At 40.5% G+C, this 24,378-nt stretch overlaps 1 protein-coding gene across 4 annotated transcripts in view; it reads left to right on the forward strand.

Moving 5' to 3' along the window:
• The window catches only part of dock1 (dedicator of cytokinesis 1), a 617,564-nt gene that overhangs the window by 586,151 nt on the left and 7,035 nt on the right, over positions 1 to 24,378 (forward strand). For all 4 annotated transcript variants that reach the window (XM_078223434.1, XM_078223435.1, XM_078223436.1 and 1 more), the window contains 4 exons: positions 933 to 1,070; positions 12,793 to 12,938; positions 16,507 to 16,705; positions 18,135 to 18,273. In XM_078223434.1, coding sequence (XP_078079560.1) covers positions 933 to 1,070; positions 12,793 to 12,938; positions 16,507 to 16,705; positions 18,135 to 18,273 — 622 coding nt within the window. The remainder of the gene's footprint in view (positions 1 to 932; positions 1,071 to 12,792; positions 12,939 to 16,506; positions 16,706 to 18,134; positions 18,274 to 24,378) is intronic.

The following is a 24,378-nucleotide window of genomic DNA, read 5'->3' on the forward strand; positions in this document are numbered from 1 at the left end:
CCTGGCACTACCCAGACACTGTTCTGACACTACAACAGTACCAGCAGGATGCCTGGACAGTGCTCAGGGTGCCAGGGTATTACACAGTCATGACCCTCTTCCCCCTTGAGTGCTGCACTCACCTGAGCTCACGTGGAAGGTCTACTCGCCATTGCACACTTTCAGAGAGCAGTTGGGCTTCCTGCCGTTCTGCTGTCACATTGCCATGGATGGACTTTTTGATGGGGGAAGATGATTCCCACGTATGGGCCTGATAAATATATGTTAATGTATTCAAATGATGTTCCTGATGATAAACATTGGGAAAAAGGCCCCATCACTGACAGGGGAGGGGACAATTGTGTCATGTGATTATGCCGACGTAAAACGCGACTTTGCACTTCTCGCGATATTTCCCACTCTCATCACCAAACACCACAAAGCGAACAGGAACGGAAAATCCCGGCCAATGGTTTTGCTTTCAGGCAGAGTTGGCCTTTATTCTGCCAGTAACACTTGCCGTTAACCCTTATTTTGGATTAATGTTTTGTTTCTTTACTGCAACCATTACAACTACCTTTGTCTTTTGTTCCTTTATTATTCAAGCTCACCTTTCCTCTAACCTATCCCTGATCTTTCTTCTCCCTTTCAAGAGCATAAAACATTTCTACTTCCCTTCAGTTCTGAGGAAGAGTCGTATTGGACTCAAAATGTTAACTGTTCCTTTCTCCATTGATACTGCCAGACCTGCTGAGTTTTTCCAGCATTTGTTTTTATTTCACTAAACTTGCTTCTTTACCAGTATCTTTGATCACCCCTCATAAGTTCCCTCCCAAATTCTCTCTCTCCTGCAAAGAGCTTTTTGAGACATTTGTTCTGTAAACGGAAATGTGCAAGTGAAAGTTGTTATTGTAGAACATTGGCATCATTGTGCATTTTCTAAAATTGTTTAGATTCCATTCCTGAATGAGGGCGTCCGAATTCATGGTGAGAAGGTAACCGAAGCATTGAGGCCTTTCCATGAGAGATTGGAAACCTGTTTCAAACAATTGAAAGAAAAAGTGGAGAAACAATATGGAGTCAAAACATGTGTGAGTATTTTTTCCAGACCTTTTGGTGTGATACATGCCATAGATAAGGTGCCCCACTGATGCTTTTCTCTTTCTCATCAATTTTTTTATCTCGTGAAGACAATTGCTCCTTGCATGGTACCATTCCACAGACCTACCATTCCTACTGGAAAACTGATCAAATATCCATTATTGGATATCAGAGACTAATTTGTCACAGTGGGAAGAAAGTAAAAACAAAGCCAAGCCCTCCTGTCCAAGTCACGGTTTACTCCAACTTTCAGAATGTGTTGCTGAATGACAAACTATGCAGAAAAATTAGTGCACCAAAGCAAGCTCTTTAACCTGAAATGTTCACACAGTTTCTCTCTCCACAGATGCTGCAAAACCTGCTGAGTATGTGAGGCTTTGTTTTCCTCTTTATTTCGTATTTCCAGCACTTGCAGCATTTTGCTTTTGTATCAGTGCATATATCCACTCCTTAAACAAGAATCACTGATAAAAGTTGTAGCACCTAATTAAAATTAGCTAACTCAGCACAGACTGTGAACAAACTATCTCATTTAGTCCAGCTACTCGAGTCATGAGCCTCTGGAACTCTCTTCCTCAAAAGGAGGTAGAAGCAGAGTCCTTCAATATTTTTAAGGTGGAAGTAGATAGATTCTTGATCAACAGGGGGGGTGAAAGGTTATCGGGGGTAAGCAGGAAGGTGGAGTGGAGGTTACAAACAGATCAGCCATGATCTTATTGAAAGAGTAAATGATTGGGCTAGTGGCCTACACCTGCTTCTAATGTGTATATTTATATGTATTCTTGTTAAGCTCACGGAGTCATTGATATGTTTTTAATTAGAAACAGGAGGAAAGCACAACCTGGAAGTCAGTAACTTGTTATATTCTTCCTTTTACTTTATAGCCAGTATTCTAGTGACCCTGTCCTTTCATTCTGGGCATCTTTACGCCTCTCAAAGCACACGGTGGTGATTCATGCCTAAATATAAACCCCAAGGAACATGTAGAGCAATAATTTGCCTTCTGACTCACTCCTTGTGAGGAAACACCTCATTGCATCGTCATAATGAGCTAGTGGAATTGAAGATTTTAATTTGATTTGATTTGATTTTGATTTGATTTATTATTGTCACGTATTAGTATACAGTGAAAAGTATTGCTTCTTGCGCACTATACAGACAAAGGAAACTGTTCATAGAGAAGGAAATGAGAGAGTGCAGAATGTAGTGTTAAAGTCATAGCTAGGGTGTAGAGAAAGATCAACTTAACGCAAGGTAAGTCCATTCAAAAGTCTGACGGGAAGGGAAGAAGCTGTTCTTGAGTCGGTTGGTACGTGACCTCAGATTTTTGTATCTTTTTCCCCACGGAAGAAGGTGGAAGAGAGAATGTCCAGGGTGCGTGAGGTCCTTAATTATGCTGGCTGCTTTGCCGAGGCAGCAGCAAGTGTAGACAGGGTCAATGGATGGGAGGCTGGTTTGCGTGATGGATTGGGCTACATTCACGACCTTTTGTAGTTTCTTGGGTCTTGGGTAGAACATGAGTCATACCAAGCTGTGATACAACCAGAAAGAATGCTTTCTATGAAGCATCTGTAAAAGTTGGTGAGAGTCGTAGCTGACATGCCAAATTTCCTTATCTTCTGAGAAAGTAGAGCATTGGTGGGCAATAGTGTCGGCATAGGGGGGACCAGGACAGGTTGTTGGTGATCTGGACACGTAAAAACTTGAAGCTCTCGACCCTTTCTACTCCATTCCCGTTGATGTAGACAGGGGCATGTTCTCCTCTACACTTCCTGAAGTCAATGACAATCTCCTTCGTTTTGTTGACATTGAGGGAGAGATTATTGGCGCCGCACCAGTTCACCAGATTCACTATCTCAATCCTGTACTCTGTCTCGTCATTGTTTGAGATCCAACCCACTACGTTGGTGTCTTCAGCAAACTTGAAAATCGAATTGGAGGGGAATTTGGCCGCACAGTCATAAATGTATAAGGCGTATAGTAGGGGGCTGAAAACACAGCTTTGTGGGGCACCGGTGGTGAGGATGATCATGGAGGAGGTGTTGTTGCCTATCCTTACTGATTGTGGTCTGTGAGTTTAGGAAGTTCAGGATCCAGTCGCAGAGGGAGGAGCCGAGGCCCAGACCATGGAGTTTGGAGATGAGTTTTGTGGGAATAATGGTGTTGAAGGCTGAGCTGTAGTCAATAAATAGGAGTCTGACATAAGTGTCTTTGTTATCTAGGTGTTCCACGGTTGAGTGCTCCTTATCTACTCTAGGGAGGTGGCATCTGCTGTGGACCTGTTGTGGCGGTAGGCAAACTGTAGTGGATCCAGGCAGTCCATGAGGCTGGTATTGATTCGTGCCATGACTAGCCTTTCGGAGCACTTCTTAATGATGTATGTCAGAGCTACCAGACAATAGTCATTGAGGCTGCTGCTTGGTTTTTCTTGGGTACTGAGATGATGGTCGTCTTCTTAAAGCAGATAGGGACCTGAGATAGTTGTAAAGAGAGGTTGAAGATGTCTGCGAATACCCCCATCAGCTGATCCACAAAGGATCTGATTGCTCGTCCAGGTACCCTGTCCGGGTACCCCATCCGGGCCAGTCAAATCAAAATATGAGGGCTGTGAGGCTCATACTGATATTAGTCTGTTCTATGTAGCATGTTATTACATCAACACAGGCCTTCCACCTCTTGGGTATTTTGTAAGCTTTTGTTTGATGCAGCAGAATGTGTCTTTAGTAGCTGCCTGTTATAGATTCATAGAATCATACAGTGCAGAAGAGGCCCTTTGGTCCATTGAGCCTGCATCGACACATGTGAAACACCTGACCTCCCATTTCCAGCACTTGGCCCATAGCCTTGAATCTTATGACTTGCCAAGTGTTCATCCAGGTACTTTTTAAAGGATGTGAGGCAACTCGCCTCTACCATCCTCCTAGGCAGTGCTTTCCAGACTGCTACCACCCTCTGGGTAAAAAACCTTTCTTCACATCCACCCTAAACCTCCTGCCTTGAACTTTTGTCCCCTTGTGACTGACCCTTCAACTAAGGGGAAAAGCTGCTCCTTATCTACTCTGTCCATGTCTTTCATAATCTTGTACACCTCGATCTTCTCTGCTCCAATGAAAACAACCCAAGCCTAATAACCTAAATGTCCCATCCCAGGCAGCATTCTGGTGAATCTCCTCTGCACTGCCTCCAGTGCAATCACGTCCTTTCTATAATGTGGCCACCAGAACTGCACACAGTGCTCTAGTTGTTTGATACAACTCCAACATGAATTCCCCACTTTTGTAATCTGTGCCTTGATTGATAAATGCAAGTGTCCCATATGCCTTTTTCACCACCCTACTAATGTGCCCTTCCACCTTCAGAGATCTGTGGATGAACATGTCAACGTCCCTTTGTTATGAAGCACTGCTGTCTTAATGGATTGGATCAAAACTCCTAAAAATGATGGGTTGAGGTTGTGTTGGAGGTTAAAATGCAGACAATTTAGAATAGGAAACAAATCCACCTTGAAATCACCCACTTCCACGGGGCGGGCAACCTACCCACTTGTGAGCATTGGGTTGGTCATTTAAACTACCTTTCTTCTTTCGAACAGTCATTCTGGTCAGGTTTCCAGGGGTACCCAGTGGTCTAAACTAGGGTCAAATCTATGGGGTAAGCACTTTCCAGCACTGCCTGTGGGCCAGGAGGAGCAGGAGCATTTCCTGAAGGCCCAAGAAACTACCACTAAACACCAGCACAATATATCTGTCGCTTCCCACAGATCAGGATCCTCCAGACTATTGAATGTCTGCCCACAATGGGAACCCTCAAGCCTCAACCTATCAGGACTAGCCTTGAGCATTTGCAACAAGATAGATGGATTGATAGCACAGATTGCAATATTAATCTGCACATTGGTTGCACAAACCAAACAAGCAAGGGTAGCGTAGAAGAAGAATTTGTGGAGTGCATCAGGGATTGCTTTTTATAGCAGTATGTTGGTGAACCTACCCGGGAACGGGCAATTTTAGATTTGATTTTGTGTGACGATGAAGAATTAATAAGGGATCTCATGGTTAAGAATCCCCTAGGGGATATTAACCACAATATGATAGAATTTCAGATACAGTTTGAGGATGAATGGCATAGGTCCATAACCAGTGTCTTCAACTTAAATAAGGGCAATTATAATAGTATGAGGGAGGAGTTGTCTAAGGTGAACTGGGTAAAGAAGCTAAGATGCAGGTCAGCAGATGAACAGATATTCAAACATCTGCTCCAAAATGCTCAGCAGGAGTTTATCCCAATCAAAAACAGTGATTCCAAGGGAAAGAGACAAAATCCATGGTTAACAAAGGAGGTCAAGGATTATGTTAAATTGAAATGCAGGATATGCAAAGTGGAAAGGGATAGTGGTAGGCCAAAGGGCTGGGAAGTTTTTAGGACAGTAAGAAGTTTAACAACACCAGGTTAAAGTCCAACAGGTTTATTTGGTAGCAAAAGCCACACAAGCTTTCGGAGCTCCAAGCCCCTTCTTCAGGCGAGTGGGAATTCTGTTCACAAACAGGGCATATAAAGACACAGACTCAATTTACATGAATAATGGTTGGAATGCGAATACTTACAGCTAATCAAGTCTTTAAGATACAAACAACGTGAATGGAGAGAGCATCAAGACAGGCTAAAAAGATGTGTATTGTCTCCAGACAAGACAGCCAGTGAAACTCTGCAGGTCCAGGCAGGCTGTGGGGGTTACAAATAGTGTGATATGAACCCAATATCCCGGTTGAGGCCTTTTTTAGGATCCAGCAGCAAAAGACTAAAAAGCTCATAAGAAGGGAGAAAATGAATTTTGAGAGATAACTTGCATGCAGCATAAAAATAAACAGTAAGAGTTTCTATGGATATCGAAGTAGGAAGCGGGTGGCTAAGGTAAATGTGGGACTTCTACTGAATGAGGCTGGTGAATTGATAACAGCAAACAAAGAAATGGCAGATATGTTAAATAAAATATTTCATCTGTCTTCACTGTGGAAGACATTGCAAATATCCCTAAGTTATCAGATGGGCTAATTTCAAACAACATAGTAGCTCTGACAAAAATCCCAATCGCAAGGAATAGAGTATTAGAGTAACTCGGGACTAAAAGTAGACAAGTTGCCAGGATCCGACTAAGTGCATGCTAGTGTTTCAATGGAAGTGGCTGCAGAGGTAGTGGACCCATTGGTTAAAAATTTTCATAACTCGCTTAATTCTGGGAGGGTAACAGAAAATTGGAAAACAGCCAATGTGACACCCTTGTTCAAAAAAGGGAAAAAGGCAGAAGGTAGGTAACTATAGACCAGTTAGTTGATCATCTATTATTGGCAAGATGCTGGAGTCAATAATCAAAGAGGAAATAGCTAATCATTTAAGAAAGCTGAATATAATCAAACCTAGTCAACATGGTTTTATGAAAGGTAAATCATGTTTGAAAAATTTGCTCAAATTCTTTGAGGGTGTAACAGGGAGAGTAGATAGAGAGGGAACCTGTAGATGTAGCATATTTAGATTTGCAAAAGGCATTTGACAGGGTGCTGAATAGGAGGCTGGTGCAGAAAGTAAAATCCCATGGAATTGGAGAAAGTGTGTTAGCATGGTTTGAAAACTATCACATAGAAAACAGAGTTGGAATAAATGGGTCCTTTTCAGAGCGGAAAAATGTAACTAGTAGAGTACCGCAGGGATTGGTTCATAGAATCCCTACAGTGCAGAAGGAGGCCATTTGGCCCATCAAGACTTCACCTACAACAATCCCACCCAGCTCCTATCCCCTTAACCCCACATATTTACCCTATTAGTTCCCCTGACACTAAGGGGCAATTTAGCATGGCCAATCAACCTAACATGCACATCTTTGGAGTGTGGGAGGAAACCGGAGTACCCAGAGGAAACCCACGCAGACACTGGGAGAACGTGCAGACTCCACATACACAGTCACCTGAGGCCGGAATTGAACCCGGATCCTTGGCGCTGTGAGGCAGCAGTGCTAAACACTGTGTCATGAGTTGAACAAAGAAAACCAATAATAAAATCTCACACTTGCAATTGTTCACTATTTGCATTAATGACCTGAAGGAAGGAACCGAATGTAAGGTTTCCAAATTTGCTGATGATACAAAGAAAGGTGGAAGGGCATGTTGTGATGGGGATATTGTGATTCTGCTATAGGATATCGATAGTTTGATGTAGGGAAGCATGAGATCAGACATTTTGGTAGGAGGAATCAAAAGGCAGATTATTGTCTAAATGGAGAGAGATGTAGGTGAGTGAAGTACAGAGGGGATCTGGGTATTCAACTGCATGAATCTGTGTAAAGTTGACAAGGCACCAGGACTGGATGAGATGCATCCAAGGATATTGAAGGAATTGAGAGTGGAAATTGCAGGGCCGCTGGCCACGAAATTTCAGTCTTCCCAATATACAGGGGAAGTGTCAGAGGCCTGAAAAATTGATTTAAGTTTAAAGTTTATTTATTAGTGTCACAAGTAGGCTTACATTAACACTGCAATGAAGTTACTGTGAAAATCCCTAGTCACCACACTCCGGCGCCTGTTTGGATACACTGAGGGAGAATTTAGCGTGGCTAATGCACCTAACCAGCACGTCTTTCGGACTGTGGGAGGAAACCAGAGCATCTGGAGGGAATCCACACAGACACTGGGCGAATATGCAGTCTCCACACAGTGACCCAAGCCGGGAATCGAACTCCGGTCCTTGTGCTGTGAGGCAGCAGTGCTAACCACTGTGCCACCGAAAATTGCAAATGTTAAGTCCTTGTTCAAGAAAGGTTGTAAGGATGAGCCCAGCAATTACAAACTAACCAGGTTACCTTCTTTCATGGAAAACTTCTGGAAACAATTATTTGAGATAGAATTAGTAGTCACGTGGAAAAATCTGGGTTGATAAGAAGGGTCAGCATGGATTCCTAATGGGGAAATTGTGTTTAACCAACTTGCTGACATTTTTTGAAGTGGTAACAGAGGTAACAAAGTGTCGATGCAATGCTGGTGATGTTTTGTGCATGGACTTTCAGAAGGCGTTAATTCAGTTACGCACAACAGACTTGTGATAAAAGTTACAGCTCATGGAATAAAAGAGACAGTAACATTGTGGATACAAAATTGGCTGAGTAATAGGAAACAGAGAATAATGTTGGATATTTTTCAGGCTGGAGGCATTTTTTTAGTCGGTTTTTTTAGTTCCCGGGGTCGTTACTGGGACCATGCTTTTCCCGATATATATTAATAATCTAGATTAGGGGACAGTTTCAAAATTTGCGGATGATATAAAACTTGGAAGCATTATAAACTGAGAGATGGATAGTGTCGAACGACATGAAGTCATAGACAAGTTTGTGGAGTGGGCACACAGGTTGCAGATTAAGTGGTCCACTCAACCTAAAACTTTACTTTTCCTACTCCCTTCCGTTTCCCCCGAACAAAAAACTCTCCACTGGTTGGAGTAGGTTTTTGGAGGACAATAATCTCAACCCCAGGTCATTACTGCAGGAATTCCTGTCCACCATCTTCAAGGCACAAATCAGAAGTGTGATGGAATGCTCTCCACTTGCCTATATAAATGCAACTCGAATAACACTCAAGCAACTCAACACGATCCAGGACAAAGAAGCTTGCTTGATTGGCACCCCTCCCCGACCTTAAACATTCACTCCCTGCACCACCAATTCACAGTTACAGCAGTGTGTGCCATTCATAATATGCAGTGCAGCAATTCACAAGTCTCTTTTGGCAGCGCCTTTCAAACCCATAACTTCTACAACCAATGACAAGAGTAGAAGGTACATTGAACACCCACCACCTAGAAGCTCATCGCCAAGCCATGCGCCATTTTTGCATAGAAATGTACACTTTCACTGTTGTTGGGTCACAATCCTGAAACTCTTTCCTTAACAGTATTATGGACTTCAGTGGTTCCAGAAGATGACTCACCACAACCTTTTCGAAGGCAGTTAGGGATGGACAGCAGATGCTAGCCTTGCCAGTGACACTCACATCCCAAGAAAAAATATAAAGAAATAGAGAATAGGCCCGCGCACACAGATTTAGAACCATAGAATCCCTACAATGCGGAAGGAGGTCATTCAGTCCATTGAGCCTACACCGACAGTCACATCCAGGCTCTATCCCCATAACCCCACATATTTACCCTGTTAGTCCCTCTGACACTAAGGGCATTTAGCATGGCCAATCAACCTAACCCACACATCTTTAGACTGTGGGAGGAAGCCGGAGCGCCCACACAGGGGGAGAATGTGCAGACTCCACACAGGTAGTGACCCGAGGCCAGAATTGAACCCAGGTCCCTGGCGCTGTGAGGCAGCAATGCTAACCAGTGTGCCACTGTGCCGTACTCTCACTAGTTCCAACCAGTCAGAGTACGGCACAGTAAGTGTCAAGCAACTTCTGTTGGGTGGCGTGGTGAATCATAGAGGTTTACAGCATGGAAAAAGGTCCTTTGGCCCAACTTGTCCATGCCGCCTTGTTTTTTTAAAACCCCTAAGCTAATCCCAATTGCCCGCATTTGGCCCATATCCCTCTATACCCATCGTACCCATGTAACTATCTGAATGCTTTTTAAAAGATAAAATTGTACCCGCCTCTACTACTACCTCTGGCAGCTTGTTCCAGACACTCACCACCCTCTATGTGAAAAAATTGCCCCTCTGGACACTTTTGTATCTCTCCCCTCTCACCTTAAACCTATGCCCTCTAGTTTTAGACTCCCCTACCTTTGGGAAAAGATATTGACTATTTACCTTGTCTATGCCCTCATTATTTTATAGACCTCTATAAGGTCACCCCTCAGCCTCCTACGCTCCAGAGAAAAAAGTCCCAGTCTATTCAGCCTCTCCTTATAACTCAATCCATCAAGTCCCGGTAGCATCCTAGTAAATCTTTTCTGCACTCTTTCTAGTTTAATAATATCCTTTCTACAATAGGGTGACCAGAATTGCACACAGTATTCCAAGTGTGGCCTTACCAATGTCTTGTACAACTTCAACAAGACGTCCCAACTCCTGTATTCAATGTTCTGACCAGTGAAACCAAGCATGCCGAATGCCTTCTTCACCGCTCTGTCCACCTGTGACTCCACGTTCAAGGAGCTATGAACATGTACCCCTAGATCTCTTTGTTCTGTAACTCTCCCAATGCCCTACCATTAACTGAGTCAGTCCTGCCCTGGTTCAATCTACCAAAATGCATCACCTCGCATTTATCTAAATTAAACTCCATCTGCCATTCATCAGCCCACTGGCCCAATTGATCAAGATCCCGTTGCAATCCTAGATAACCTTCTTCACTGTCCACTATGCCACCAATCTTGGTGTCATCTGCAAACTTACTAACCATGCCTATAAATTCTCATCCAAATCATTAATATAAATGACAAATAACAGTGGGCCCAGCACTGATCCCTGAGGCACACCGCTGGTCACAGGCCTCCAGTTTGAAAAACAACCCTCTACAACAACCCTCTGAAGCCAATTTTGTATCCATTTAGATATCTCACCCTGGATCCCGTGAGATTTAACTTTATGCAACAACCTACCATGCGGTACCTTGTCAAAGGCCTTGCTAAAGTCCATGTAGACAACATCAACTGTATTGCCCTCATCTACCTTCTTAGTTACCCCTTCAAAAAACTCTATTAAATTTGTGAGACATGATTTTCCATTCACAAGCCATGCTGACTGTCCCTAATCAGTCCTTGCATCTCGAAGTGCCTGTAGATCCTGTCTCTCAAAATACCTTCCAACAATTTACCCACCACAGATGTGAGGCTCACTGTCCTGTAGTTCCCAGGCTTTTCCCTGCAGCCCTTCTTAAAAAAGGCACAACATTTGCCACTCTCCAATCTTCAGGCACCTCACCTATGACTATCGATGATTCAAATATCTTGGCTAGGGGACCCGCAATTTCCACCCTAGCCTCCCACAACGTCCTGGGATATACCTCATTAAGTCCCACAGATTTATCTACCTTGATGCGCTTTAAGACTTCCAGCACCTCCTTCTCTGTAATATGTACACTCCTCAAGACATCACTATTTATTTCCCCAAGTTCCCTAACATCCATGCTTTTCTCAACAGTAAATACTGATGAGAAATATTCCTTTAGGATCTCATATATAATATATGTGGGTCTGCACATAGATGACCTTGTTGATCCTTAAGAGGCCCTACTCTCTCCCTTGTTATTCTTTTGCCTTTTACGTATTTGTAGAAGCTCTTTGGATTCTCCTTTGCCTTATCTGCCAAAACAATTTTGTGTCCTCTTTTTGCCGTCCTAATTTCTCTCTTAACTCTACTCCTACACCCCCTATACTCTTCAAGAGATTCACTTGATCACAGCTGCCTATGCATGCCATGTGCCTCTTTCTTCTTCTTGACCAGGGCCTCAATATCCGAAGTGATCCAGGGTTCCCGACTTCTGCCAGCCTTGCCCTTCACTCTAAGAGGAATGTGTTTACCCTGAACCCTGGTTAACACACTTTTGAAAGCATGCCACTTACCAGACATCTGTTTGCCTTCCCACAGTCTCCCCCAATTAACTTTTGAAAGTTCCTGCCTGATACTATCAAAATTGGCCTTGCCCCAATTTAGAATTTTAACTTTTGGGACAGACCTATCATTCTCCATAGCTATCTTAAAACTAATAGAATTATGGTCACTGGTCCCCAAGTGATCCCTCACTGACACTTCTGTCAGCTGCCCTTTCTTATTTCCCAAGAGGATGTCAAGTTTTACCCCCTCTCTAGTCGGGCCATCCACATACTGAATGAGAAATTCCTCCGAATACATTCAACAAATTTCTCTCCATCCAACCCTCTAATACTATAATGTCCCAGTCAATGTTGGGAAAATTAAAATCTCCGACTATTACCACCCTATTTTTCTTGGATAACTCGTATAACTTGGCATTAAATATATGAGTGTAATGCCATCGTCACCTTGACATGCAGTCTGTCCACTGAATGATGCCTCCATCTGTTCAGAAACTAGTTGGCTCGCCTCAAACTCTGCCACAGAACTTTGGATGTCTAAGCATATGTTCTCATACTCGGCAAGGCATTTGAGTAGCGACTGTTCCAAGATCAGTATTTCCTTATTAGCTGTAAGATGGATATGTACTTTACATTAATTTTAGTATCACACCAAAGTTTCTTTCCCACACTTTTTTTTAAAGTTTATGTATTAGTCACAAGTAGGCTTACACTCACACTGCTTTGAAGTTACTGTGAAAATCCCCTAGTCACCACACTCCGGCGCCAGTTTGGGTACACTGAGGAAGAATTTAGCATGGCCAATTCGCCTAACCTGCACATCTTTGGACTGTGGGAGGAAACCCACGCAGACACAGGGAAAATGTGCAAACTCCACACGGACAGTGATCCAAGCCGGGAATCGAACCCAGATCACTGGTGCTGTGAGGCAGCAGTGCTAACCACTGTGCCACCATGCCAACCCCTTTAATCTTGCAGATTAAACCCAGCAGATGAATTCTGAGTATTGTCACATTTTACGGAATCATGTTCACATTCAAGAGGATTATGTAACTGTTTACAGAAATGTCACACTTGCACATTAACTGTATTTTAAAAGTGTTAACAAAGCAGTCATTGCGTTTGGAAGTTGAATATGAGTTTACCATGTAAATATATTATTTCCAGTCTGCAAATCCTGATGACCGCAGAGGAAGCCGGCCTCGTTCAATGGTACGATCCTTCACGATGCCATCAACTCCAAGACCACTATCAGTTGCGTCAGTCTCCTCCATGTCATCTGACAGTACCCCGTCAAGGCCTGGTTCTGATGGGTATGTTTTAGAGTTCATATGATTAGCTTTCTGAGAAATTTGGCAAATATGAAGACAACAGTTGTTGCTAAATAAATGAATATTCATGTGCATTTTGAACTCATACATAACAAAACATTGTGCCTGAAAATGAGGGAGGAAATGGAGCTCCATGGTTCCCAAATTCCAGTTGCTGAGAATTGGGATTTATTGTTTGGGTAATCTTCGACGTTCAATTGGGGCTCCCTCCTCAGCTTCTGATCTGGATAGGAGTGGCCTGGTAAGTCCATGACCAACCTCTTGAGGGACTTGTACATCTGGGATCCTTGTGGAGCAAGCTTTGGGAAATAGAGGTGGGAAATCTCCCCCCACCCCCACCCACCGCTCCATTGACATCTGAATGTTGAGCCTGTATCTGTTGCAAGAATGGGTCCAGTTTTCTACAGATTCTGAGGAACCATAAAAAGGTACAGAGAACTTGGCATAATGACTTTCTGCTACCATGCTTCTGATTTGTATGAGGGTTGTACAAAAATATACAAATATTGTGAACTGCAGAGGTGCCAAAATGGAAAACAAGATAAATAGTGCAGTAGAGGGAGGATTTTAACTACTAAGGCGTGGGGGAGTGTGAATTTTAAAGATCGACTGAAAAAGGGAAATTGATGATTTCAGTCGCTTAATCATCAAGTAAGAAAGATAAGTTTTGAAGTATGATTTTAAATGTTTTTACCCAAGTGCAAAGAATGTCAGGAATAAAGTACTGGAGTTCAAGGTAAACGCAGCTAGCAATAATGTTGGTAATATAGGGTAAATCAAGAACTGAAGCTGAAGTGTAATAAAATGTCTCAGTGATAAAACTACAAAGAGAGTTACATTATTGATGAAGAATGATACATCAGCTATAGAATGAGTGGCTATAGTAACAGAAGGAATAATGTTGGAATAATACAGATCAAACTGATGAGGGCAGAAAATTATTAACTGATAATTGTTATAGACCAAAAAAGGGAGATTTAGGGAATTGCTTAGGCAGATGAGGAGAGCTACACCAAATATTGCAGTATAATCATAGAGCAATTTAAACATTCTAGAGATGGAATAGAGAAATGGGAACAATCAAAATGTGTTACAGTACAAGCAAGTTGATAAGGTTGGCTACTAGAACATACCTTGTGCGTGGAATTTAATGCCCTCCACTATAGCAAATTTGGTAGTGGGGGAATTTAATCAAGCCAGAGGATGACGGGTGGGTATCCTGTTGCCTTCTCGCCTCCACCCCGCTTAAGTCCATGGCAAAAAGGCCCATGAATGGCCTTCCCACCTCATCACCAATTTTTAAAAAATTATCTTTCCCTGGGATGTGGGCATCACTGGCAAAGCCAACATTTATTGCCCATCTCTAATTGCCCTTGACCTGAGTTGTTTGCTAGTCCAATTCTGTGGACAGTTTTTAGTCTGCCATTTATCTATGTGTATGATGTCACATGTAGGCCAGACAGGGTAAGGATGACAATTTCCTTCCCTGAAGGATATTAGTTAACCAGAAGGATTTTTACAACAATTGATAGTTTCAAGGTCACCATTACTGAGATTAGCTTTATATTGCAGATTATCCCATGATGGGATTTGAACCCATGTCGCCAGACTGGGTCTCTGGAATACTAGTCCATTGGTATTACCACTACGCCATCATCTTTCCCCATTAATGTAATTTGTCATGCAGAGAGCAGGGTCCCTCACTCAAAGACACTCAGTGTCCTATCTGGAAGTGGGGAGTAGGCAGGGATGAGGAAGTGCCCACTTAGAGGAACCCTACCTTACCTGGCTGCCAACATCCCTTCCAATGATCCCTTCGCACCATAACTAACCTGTGGCCTGGGATTCAGCAACAATCCTAGGCCTCAGGTGGGTGTTGTTTCGCCAGCAGCCACTGCCTGCTCTCTGATAGTGCCATTCACCAAAGATGCCAGTCTCTGATTGGACTTCCATCTGGGGTCCTGGACTCTGGGGAAAGCTCTCAGCTGTCCAATTAAGTGCTTGAATGGCACTTAATTTCCAAGCCTTTTCAGAAAGAGGCAACAAGGGGCTCTCACTGGCTGTCCAGCTGGCGGACAAGATCCTCTTTGCCTCCATTAAATATCAGTCTAAGGTGAATTTGATGTTTAATAATTTACCAAAGCTGTTAAATAAAGTAGAGATTAGTGAAAACCTGGGATGGACCAATTGGTCTAGTAGATTTTATACAAAATTTTATAATCCAAGATTATAGCTGTGTGAAACTTTGGAGGAACAGAGTTTGGATCTTTGAGAAAAATCTTGAGGGACAATAATTAGAAAACCAGAATAGAACAAAAGAAAAATGGAATGTATTTTATGCAGGATGAGTCATGAGGAAACAAGGCATATTTCATAGGGCAGAAAAATAAAATCTATACCATTGTAGTTTAATAAGGAAGTTAAAATTAACTGAAAATGAAACACAAATACTTAATAAAGATAAAGGGAAACAAAAGTGATTGGAATTCATTCTGGGATCTAAGTATGGAGGGAAATGTATTTGTGCCAAAGGAAAGTAGAGACTGATCACATAGGGTAAGATGATTCTAGAGAATGTAACTATGATAATCAAAAGAAGGTCAAAGGTCAGTTGTGTCCATTAAAGGATAAATTGGGTAAAAGCTGTTATAGATCATGACGAGATGGGAGACATACTGCATACATTCTTCTCATCAGTTTTCACAAGGAGGACTGATGATGATGACGGTAGACAAACTCTAATCGTAGTAAATGGGACCAATCAATCCTGCAACCTTTGAAAAATTAATATTAATCTATTGAAACGTTGCTGAAAGACAAGCTAAAAATGTACTTGATTTCCGAATGCTTCCTTATGGTTCCATCTGCTGGAACTCAGATTATTTTCTTCGTATATCTGCTAACTTCTAGTCATGTAATGATTTTTAATTATAAACCAGAACAAGAAAAACTAAAAAATTGGTTTCAAAATTTGTCTTGCTTAAAATAAAAAAGTTTTCAAATTCAAAAGTATTAAAAGTAAGATATATATGCAAGGCTTAACTGTTAGGTTCAATTTAGAAATAAAGAGGAAGGAAACTGATTTTGACTAATCCTTACAAAAGTCTAATTTTGCTTACAAAAGTCCAATTTAGATAGCCTTAATGCTTCATCCTATATCACTTATAATCTAAGCATTTTTCTATGGTATAGTGCAGTATAGTCATTATTCACATCAGAATAATGACATGTTTCAGAATATATTGCAACAGGCTAACATTCAGTTTTCTGAGCAGGGTTATTCTCACAAATAAAGTAATGCAGTATGGAAAATCCAGACATGACTACTGATCTTTGGGAAGCTACTTCTGCATCTTCATGAAAATAAGTAGATGTTGAAGATTTAAAATTAAAAATTAAAAGCTGGTAGACATTGCTTGGATGCTGCAGTGGAGTTTTACCAAGTACCATCAGAAATATTTTGTACCAGAAATATTTCTTACAGATCTTATTTTCCAAATTTCCAAATTGCATTAAAACAAGGTTTTTTATTCATCAATGTTTATTTTAGATTTATTCTTGAGCCCCTTCTTCCAAAGAAGATGCATTCGAGATCTCAGGATAAATTGGATAAGGATGAAATGGACAAAGACAAGAGAGAGCGCAAAAAGGAGAAAAGAAATAGCAGACATCAAGAAATGTTTGACAAAGAATTTAAAACTACTGATATTTCTAGCCAGTCTACGGAGGCAGTGATTCTCTCTGAAACGGTAATTGCATGATAATTTGTGGACTGGAGTTCTGTCGACTTCCGAATAAAGTAACTGTCATTTAAATATTCAGTGACTACTTAAAATGCAAGCTCTGAAAACCAGGAGATAATTAAGAGGAACTGCTTAATGGTTGCAAGATTGCACTTTGAGAGTACAGGTGAAGTAATGTAACATTAAGAAACTGAGCAGTTTACATTGAAGATGTAACGTAAATTACTATCAACGATTTTCTACATTTTAAAACTTCACTTTATGTCTCTTTTTTTGAGTAGCGCATTATAACAACTTTAATGTCATAATCAGATTGTCAACAAGGGATAATGGATTCACATTAACTTTTCAAAACAAAGTTGTTTTTGCAAGTACAACAGAGATAATGAGGATGCACAAGTGCTGAGGACAAGAAAATCCCAGCTAAGTGACTAAGTACATGGAAAATGCATCAACCATTTAGAGATGATGAAAACAGCACTGAGAAGTGAAGCAGATTGGAGGAGGCTGCTTAGATCTTTAAACTTCCATCAGCTAGGCACTTATTTGCAAAAATGTTTTGTGAAGCAATATACATTAAATAGTCTTACCCATGTTGAGCATTAGCTTCCCATCAAAAAATGTGAGAACCAAAATAACATCAGAGGTCCCATTTAACCATTTTGTATTTATCTTTTTATGTTTCTATTTTCGTGTTTCTGTTTTTAAAATGAAGTTTTGCACCTTGTCTGATTAAGTTATTGCTACTTATAGTGATTTTGCTTAGAGCTTTATGATTTTACTATAATAGTGAACATGAAGCTAGATGTGTATGGAGTTGAAAACTTGATGAGATTGCATTATAAGACTAAATTCACTTGCAATCAAAAACAATTTGTAATATTTCCAGTTGTTCCTGCTATTGCATCAAATAGATTAAGATAAAATGGAGATTTAAGATTTTGTCTTCCCAACATTTCCTCCTTTTCTGAAATTGGTTGCTCCTATTGGGTATATTTGCAGAAGAGCTACCAATCTTCATGCACATTGCTATTTCTCATGTGTGATCCCAGATTATTTGTGTTCATTGATTGCCTGATAGTGATGACATCAAACTCAAATCCAATTAACTCCAAAACAAAATTTTTGACTGATTCTTTCTCCTATTTTGGAACACTAATTTAAAAACATCAAACTTGGGACCTCCTGGTCTGCCTGGTCCAATACAGCAGTACATGTATCCACAGAAATAGAAGAATTAGGACTTAAGAATTGTGATGTTAATGTCATTTTATCAAATACGCAGCAAATGTATCATATTAGCAAAGTAGCAAATCCTCATCTTCTGTCTGGATATTAACTTATCATTATGACAAGACATTCATGCATTGTAAAACAAATTGATTTCATTCACACTGCAGTTCTTTACATTAAACAACTTATGTCTTGTTTTCAGATCAGTCCTTTAAGGCCACAGAGACCAAAGAGCCAGGTGATTAACATAATGGCACCTGATAAACGGTTTTCTTCTTCACCAATGCAAACTCCAGTAACTCCCAAAGCCAAGTTATCTTTTTCCTTACAGCCTGTCCTGAGTAAGTATCGTGATATATCTCAGAAGCATTTTTTTGTTTTTCATAACAGTCAACTATTCGATTGCACTGATTTTTAAGAGAAGATATAAAGTTTTGCTGAAACATAAATAGTCTTGTTTTAGGTTTACATTTAAATTACAAACACTATTGCATGATAACAACGCATGCCATCTCGTAACTTTCTGAGATACTTTTGTCAATTTGACCTTGGCAATCCCAATCCCACATTACTTGTTGAAAGCATTGTCTGCACACCCATTTCCATTGCTTCCTATTGCAGCACACAATCTCATGAGCAAATTAATAGTTGGAAGGTAACGTTAACCACCAGCAAGCCCAAACCAGTTTTTACTTTGCATGGAGACACTTCAGAGTCATGCTTGATCAGACACTGTTTGCCCAGGATAAATTGGAAATAGGTGCAAGCATGAAACATTGGTCACTGTGATAAGCCTAATTCCTTAGAAATCCATCAAGCAAGGCACATTCTACATTGGCCCTCATAGTTGACCAAAGAGCTTTTAAAGGCCTAAGGTCCAACACAACCTCCTACACCATTAACCACAATTAACTTACTTGTCAGATTCTCTGCATGCCAGTCAGCTTTCAGCAGTGAAGCAACCAAAGTATCCAGTTCCAAAATCAATAGCCAAGTGATTGCATACATTTGTTAAGGCGTTTATCAACATTCTAAGTCATGGTTCAGATTCTTATGAACATAAGAAATAGAAAAAGGAGGAGGTCATTTGAGGCTGCTCCACCATTCAATATTATCATCGATCTCAATCTAATATTCTTATTCTATTCCCATATCCCATCAGGTCTGAGGATTTGTCAAACATAAGAACATAAAAAATAGAGCAGGAATAAACCATTTAGCCCCTTGAACCTGCTCCATCTTTCAATAAAATCATGGTTGATCAACCGAGAGAATAAATTCCTCCTCATCTCTGTCTTAGACCAGAGAGCCCGTCATTTTAAATTATGCACAGTAATTCTAGATTCTTCTATGACAGGAAACATCCTCACTGCATCTACCCTATCAAGCCCTGTCCGAATCTTACATGTTTCAGGCAGATTAGTTCTCATTTTTCTAAATTCCAATGAGTATAGGCCTAACCTGTTCAGCCTTACCTCATAAGACAACCTGTCATCCCAGGAATCAGCTGAGTGAAGTTTCTCTGAACTGTTTCCTATACAAGTATATCACTCCTTAAATAAGGAGACCTAAACAATATGCAGTACTCCAGCTATGATCTCACCACTGGACTATGTGGTTGCAACAAGGCTTCCCTATTTTTATACTCCATCTTCCTTGCAATAAAGGCCAACATTCTATTTGCCTTCCTTATTACCCTCTGTACCTGCATGCTAACTTTTGTGATGCATGTTTGAGAATCCTTTTGTACCGCAGCTTTCACTAGTCTAACCCCATTTAAATAATGATCTGCTTTTTTTATTCTTCCTATCAAAGTTGATAACCTCACATTTTTCCACATTATGCTCCATCTGGAATTTTGTTTGCCTATTCACTTTATCCGTATGCTGATTCTCTTTCCTCCTCAGAATTTGCTTTCCAACCTATTTTTGTACATCAGCAAATTTGGCAGCAATATACTCTGTCCCTTCATCTAATATCAATTGCTTATTTTTCTAATACTTTTCTGTTACTGATGTAATTTCATTGTATTCCTCATTCGTGAAAGACTGAGGTGGTGGTGGGGTGGTGAGGGCCAATCTTACCAAAGAAATTCTAAGTGCCGAACAAACGTGAAAACGGGAGAGAAATGCGCCCAAGCGCAATCTTATGGCACTTAAAAAAAAAAATGAGGCAAAGTGTAATTCTTGCTGGTAAGGGGAGTGGGATTGGGAGTCCATTCAAGCAGAGTGCTGACTGCTAGAGGGCACTTTGAGCATGCACCCTGATCTCCCAGTGCACTATGTACAAGGGTATTAATTTATTTGATGGTTTACACATTCAGGTATTGTGCCTTTGGCTTTAGTTTTAACTTCATCTATTTTTTCCTGATGCCATCTTAGTCAATAATGTCCTATTGCTTTTTGTCTCTTCTTAAGCCACTGCTTATTTTTACTCAAATTGTTATTCTATTAAACAGCCTTGACATTTCTGTTACTGTGTTTGAATTTATCCTTCTCTTAATCTTCCCACCTCACTCTTCATTGGTTTAAAATCCCTAGTCACTCAATTCACTCGTCCATCCCAAGAGAACAGTTCCCACTTTCCCCATGATAAAAGCAAAATACGGAGGATGCTGGAATCTGAAACAAAAACAGAAAACGCTGGAAAATCTCAGCAGATCTGACAGCACCTGTGGGGAGATGACCCTTCATCAGCTGGACTCGAAATGTTTGCTCTATTCTCTCCCTACAGATGCTGCCAGATCTGCTGAGATTTTCCAGCATTTTCTGTTTTTGTCCCTCTTTTCCCAGTTCTGTTTGCAGAGTGCCATGATATGAACCCCTATCTTCTACACTGTTCTTTCAGCCATGCATTTAAGTTTCTAATCTGTTTAACCCTATGTCAATTAATCCATGGCTTGGATAGCATTCTAGAAATTATTACCTATGAAGTTCTGCATTTTGGTTTAGACAGGGTTATGGGCATTGGGCCTGGGTGGGATTGTTGTCAGTTCTATGAGCCGAATAGCCTCTTTCTGCACTGTAGGACTTCTATGATTCTATGTACCCTAGCTCCTCACACTTTCTGATTAGAATCTCATTCCTATTTCTACCCATGGTGTTGATTTCTACATGGAACCCAGCAACTTAATCCTCCCCCTTCAAGTTTTTTCTCAACATGAGGAGGTGTTTCTAAACTTAGCACTAAGCCAACATAACATTCAGAACCACCAATTGTGGCTGCAGACAGCAGTATCTATTCCCCTAACTGTACTTTATCCTACCACTTTGACATGATGGGTCAAAAGGCCTCTTTCTGTGCTTAAAACCCTACGACTTGCACATCCTTTTTTACTCCTCTACTTGAATGGGCTTCAATACCACAGTGCTGTGGTCAATTTGCTCATCCATTGCCCTCATCAGCACTTGCAACAAGAACATTGTATCAGCTAGATAAAGAGCAACACAAAGGCTCCTCCAGTACTGCGCCTGAGGATGCCTGCTTGACTCACAGTGACACACAACTATCCCTGACCAGTACCTAACCTAAGGGGTGCCTCTGCCTCCTGGATTAAAGTGTCCAGTTACTTCTCTCCCTCTGTATGCAATGTCTACATCTCTGATTCCAGCTCAACAACTGAGCTGAGGTCCCTCAAGATGCAGACAGTTATTGTAATTGTACTTATCCTGAATTGCAGTATTCTCCATCAACATCCACATGCTGCAGTTGAAGCATCCCACCTCCACAGCCATCCTTGTATAACTCTGCTTTGCCGATCAAAACCAGCATTACTGATATGATAGAAAAGCAAAGCATGAGCACAAGAAATCCCTTTAAGGGATTTATTACAGATTTGTTCAATTTAATAAACTCCATTAAGGTTCTCCCTATTCAGCCAACTTTACAAAGTCAGAGAAGCTAGTATTGGAAGGATCATCACAAGCCTTTGACTTTCAGTCTGATGCAAAGATTAATCAACCCAATTGCATATCCAGAAAACACAAGGTGTTTTTCAGTAATCTTTCAAGTCTCCTGAGTTATTGTTGAAAAGAACATTGGAACAGGAGAAATTCATTAGGCCCTCAAGCCTCCTATGCCATTCAGTTAAACTGTGACTGATCTATACCTCAACTCCATTTGCCCACTATGTACCTTAATACCTTTATCTAATAAGAATCTAGCAATCATAGTCTTGAAAGCTTCAATTGTTCCAGCAACCATAGCCAATGGAGGGGAGAGTTACAGATTTCTACAACCCTCTAAGTGAAAAAGTGCACCATGGATCAGGACCTCCATCAATGCAATTGAAAACCTATACACACTTTCTGTGCTTCTAAGTATTTTAGCCTTTGATGATGCTTCAGTGCTGTCAGTAACCAGTGAACATCCCTTCCAACTGTTGCTGGTGACTTCAGCTACCATCAGTGAACTCAATTTTTTGCCTCCCAAGACAAGTCTATAGCCAATAATCAGCAAAGGTAGCAATAGCTGCAGGCCTGGCTCATTATATAAGATCCCTGTATAAATTACATGTTGTCCTTATGCTCACAGAAACAAGAGTGTGCAATACTTGCCCATTTTCAAGTGCAATTAAAATTCTCGACCGATGTATCCAATAAATGCTTTCAATAAAGCCAATAGAGTGCAGAACAGCAAAACTAAAACAATAGAATGCAAATTAACTTTGGACAAACTACTTAGTGTGCAAGACAAACTGCAGGTCAAGCAGCGTGCTTAGTTTTAGTCACAAAGACATAAGGGATTAATTCAAGGCCTAGAGGCACAAGGCGGATCCATAATGGCAAATGTCTCAGTTATGAGGGAAGATACAAGAGAAGATTTGCAACCTGGAAAGGAGGCATCTAAAAGCTAACAGTATGGCGATAGTTAAAGAATTGGAAAAGGGAGATTGTGAATATTTGAATAAAGCTATCAAGAATAGGATAAGGTGATGGAGTTCAAACTAGTAGTAAAAAGTAAATTTGGAACTGATGTTAGCATTTTTCTTTACACTGTGATAATGTATGTAACAGTCTGCCAGTAAGAGCGGTAGAGGCAAAATCTCTGATATTTGCTCAGAAACAGTTACCAGAATAGGAGCAATTTAGGATATTTTTGGATGGGTGAAATTAAATGCACCATAATGCGTATATATATTTTAAAGTTAAACGGTACATAATAAAACAATTATTTTTTATTTAATGAAAGTGAGTTTTTTAGATATAATGGCATAGACTACAAGAACAAAGACATAACGCTGAAACAATACGAATCATTTATGCGGCTGTAGCTAGGATATGGTGCTCCCAATCTGAGAAAACTAGTTCAGGAAGAGGTTTGGATTATGTAGAGATTACAGAAGCAATTTATTGCAATATTGTAGGGATGAGAGGCTTTAGCTATAAGAGTCTAGAAAAACCAGGTCTCTTTTCAATGGAATAAAAAGATTAAGAGGATGTCTGATATAAGCATTCAGTGTTATTAGAAGTTTCAATATGATAGGGTGTGGGAGCAGTGTATAAGTTCAAGTTTAATGTGTATTTGTGTGTTAAGGAAAGTGGAACATAGTTTTATTTCCATTTAGCTTTTTTGTGAACTTGGTGTGAGGAAGCCTATAGAGGGCCTCCTAACAAAAAGGTCAAGTTTTGGATTTGTTGTATGCATGCATTTTTAATATGTTTTACAACCCTTGAAATGAAGAGATGGGTTACAAAGGTTTAAAGATTTGGGGGGAAAACACAAAGTAGAAAAAACTGTTGTTGCCTAGCAGCAGGGGTGCAATAAAACATAGAGACACACAAAAAGATAGAAAAGAAGTTTATCTCAGAGAGAGAAGACAGAATAGGCCGAATGGCCACCCTCTGCTCCTACATCTTGGAAGTTCTAAGTTCTCTGATAAAAAATGTTGCAAGGTCCACCAGGGTTAGAGTTTAGGGAGCTTGTGTTTGATCTACAGATGAAGTAATAGTGAGTTTGTTTTGTGTGTCTCAGTGAGAGATACCATCTGGGGAAAAAGCATCTAGAGAATGTTCAAAAATCCATCAGAAGGAAATTGTTTGCAACTGGATCAGCCCAAGTAAGATACCTTGTTATAAAGATTGTGATAAATCTTCACTGGATTTTTGTGTTCGTAAGGATATTGCTGGGATAGAAGGAATAGTGTTAATTTGAATCATTTTCTAGTGTTTGGATTAAGTTCTTTCCAACTCTTTCATCTGGTAAAATATAGTTTTTTTTATTCCTTGTTTAATAATTATTTTATTCTTTATGTTAATAGTAAACTCCTGTGAATTTGTTCAGTAAATTTCCTCCACAGTTTCTAAAAAAGCAAAAAGCAAGTTAGGATCTTCAAGCCAGGTTTTAATCTGGGACCTGACTTGTTTAGTATTATAAACTGGGATTAAAGTTAAAGTTTATTTATTAATCACGAGTAAGGCTTACATTAACACTGCAATGAAGTTACT

The sequence above is a fragment of the Mustelus asterias genome, chromosome 11 (assembly GCF_964213995.1).
Source record: "Mustelus asterias chromosome 11, sMusAst1.hap1.1, whole genome shotgun sequence".
Classification (NCBI taxonomy): domain Eukaryota; kingdom Metazoa; phylum Chordata; class Chondrichthyes; order Carcharhiniformes; family Triakidae; genus Mustelus; species Mustelus asterias.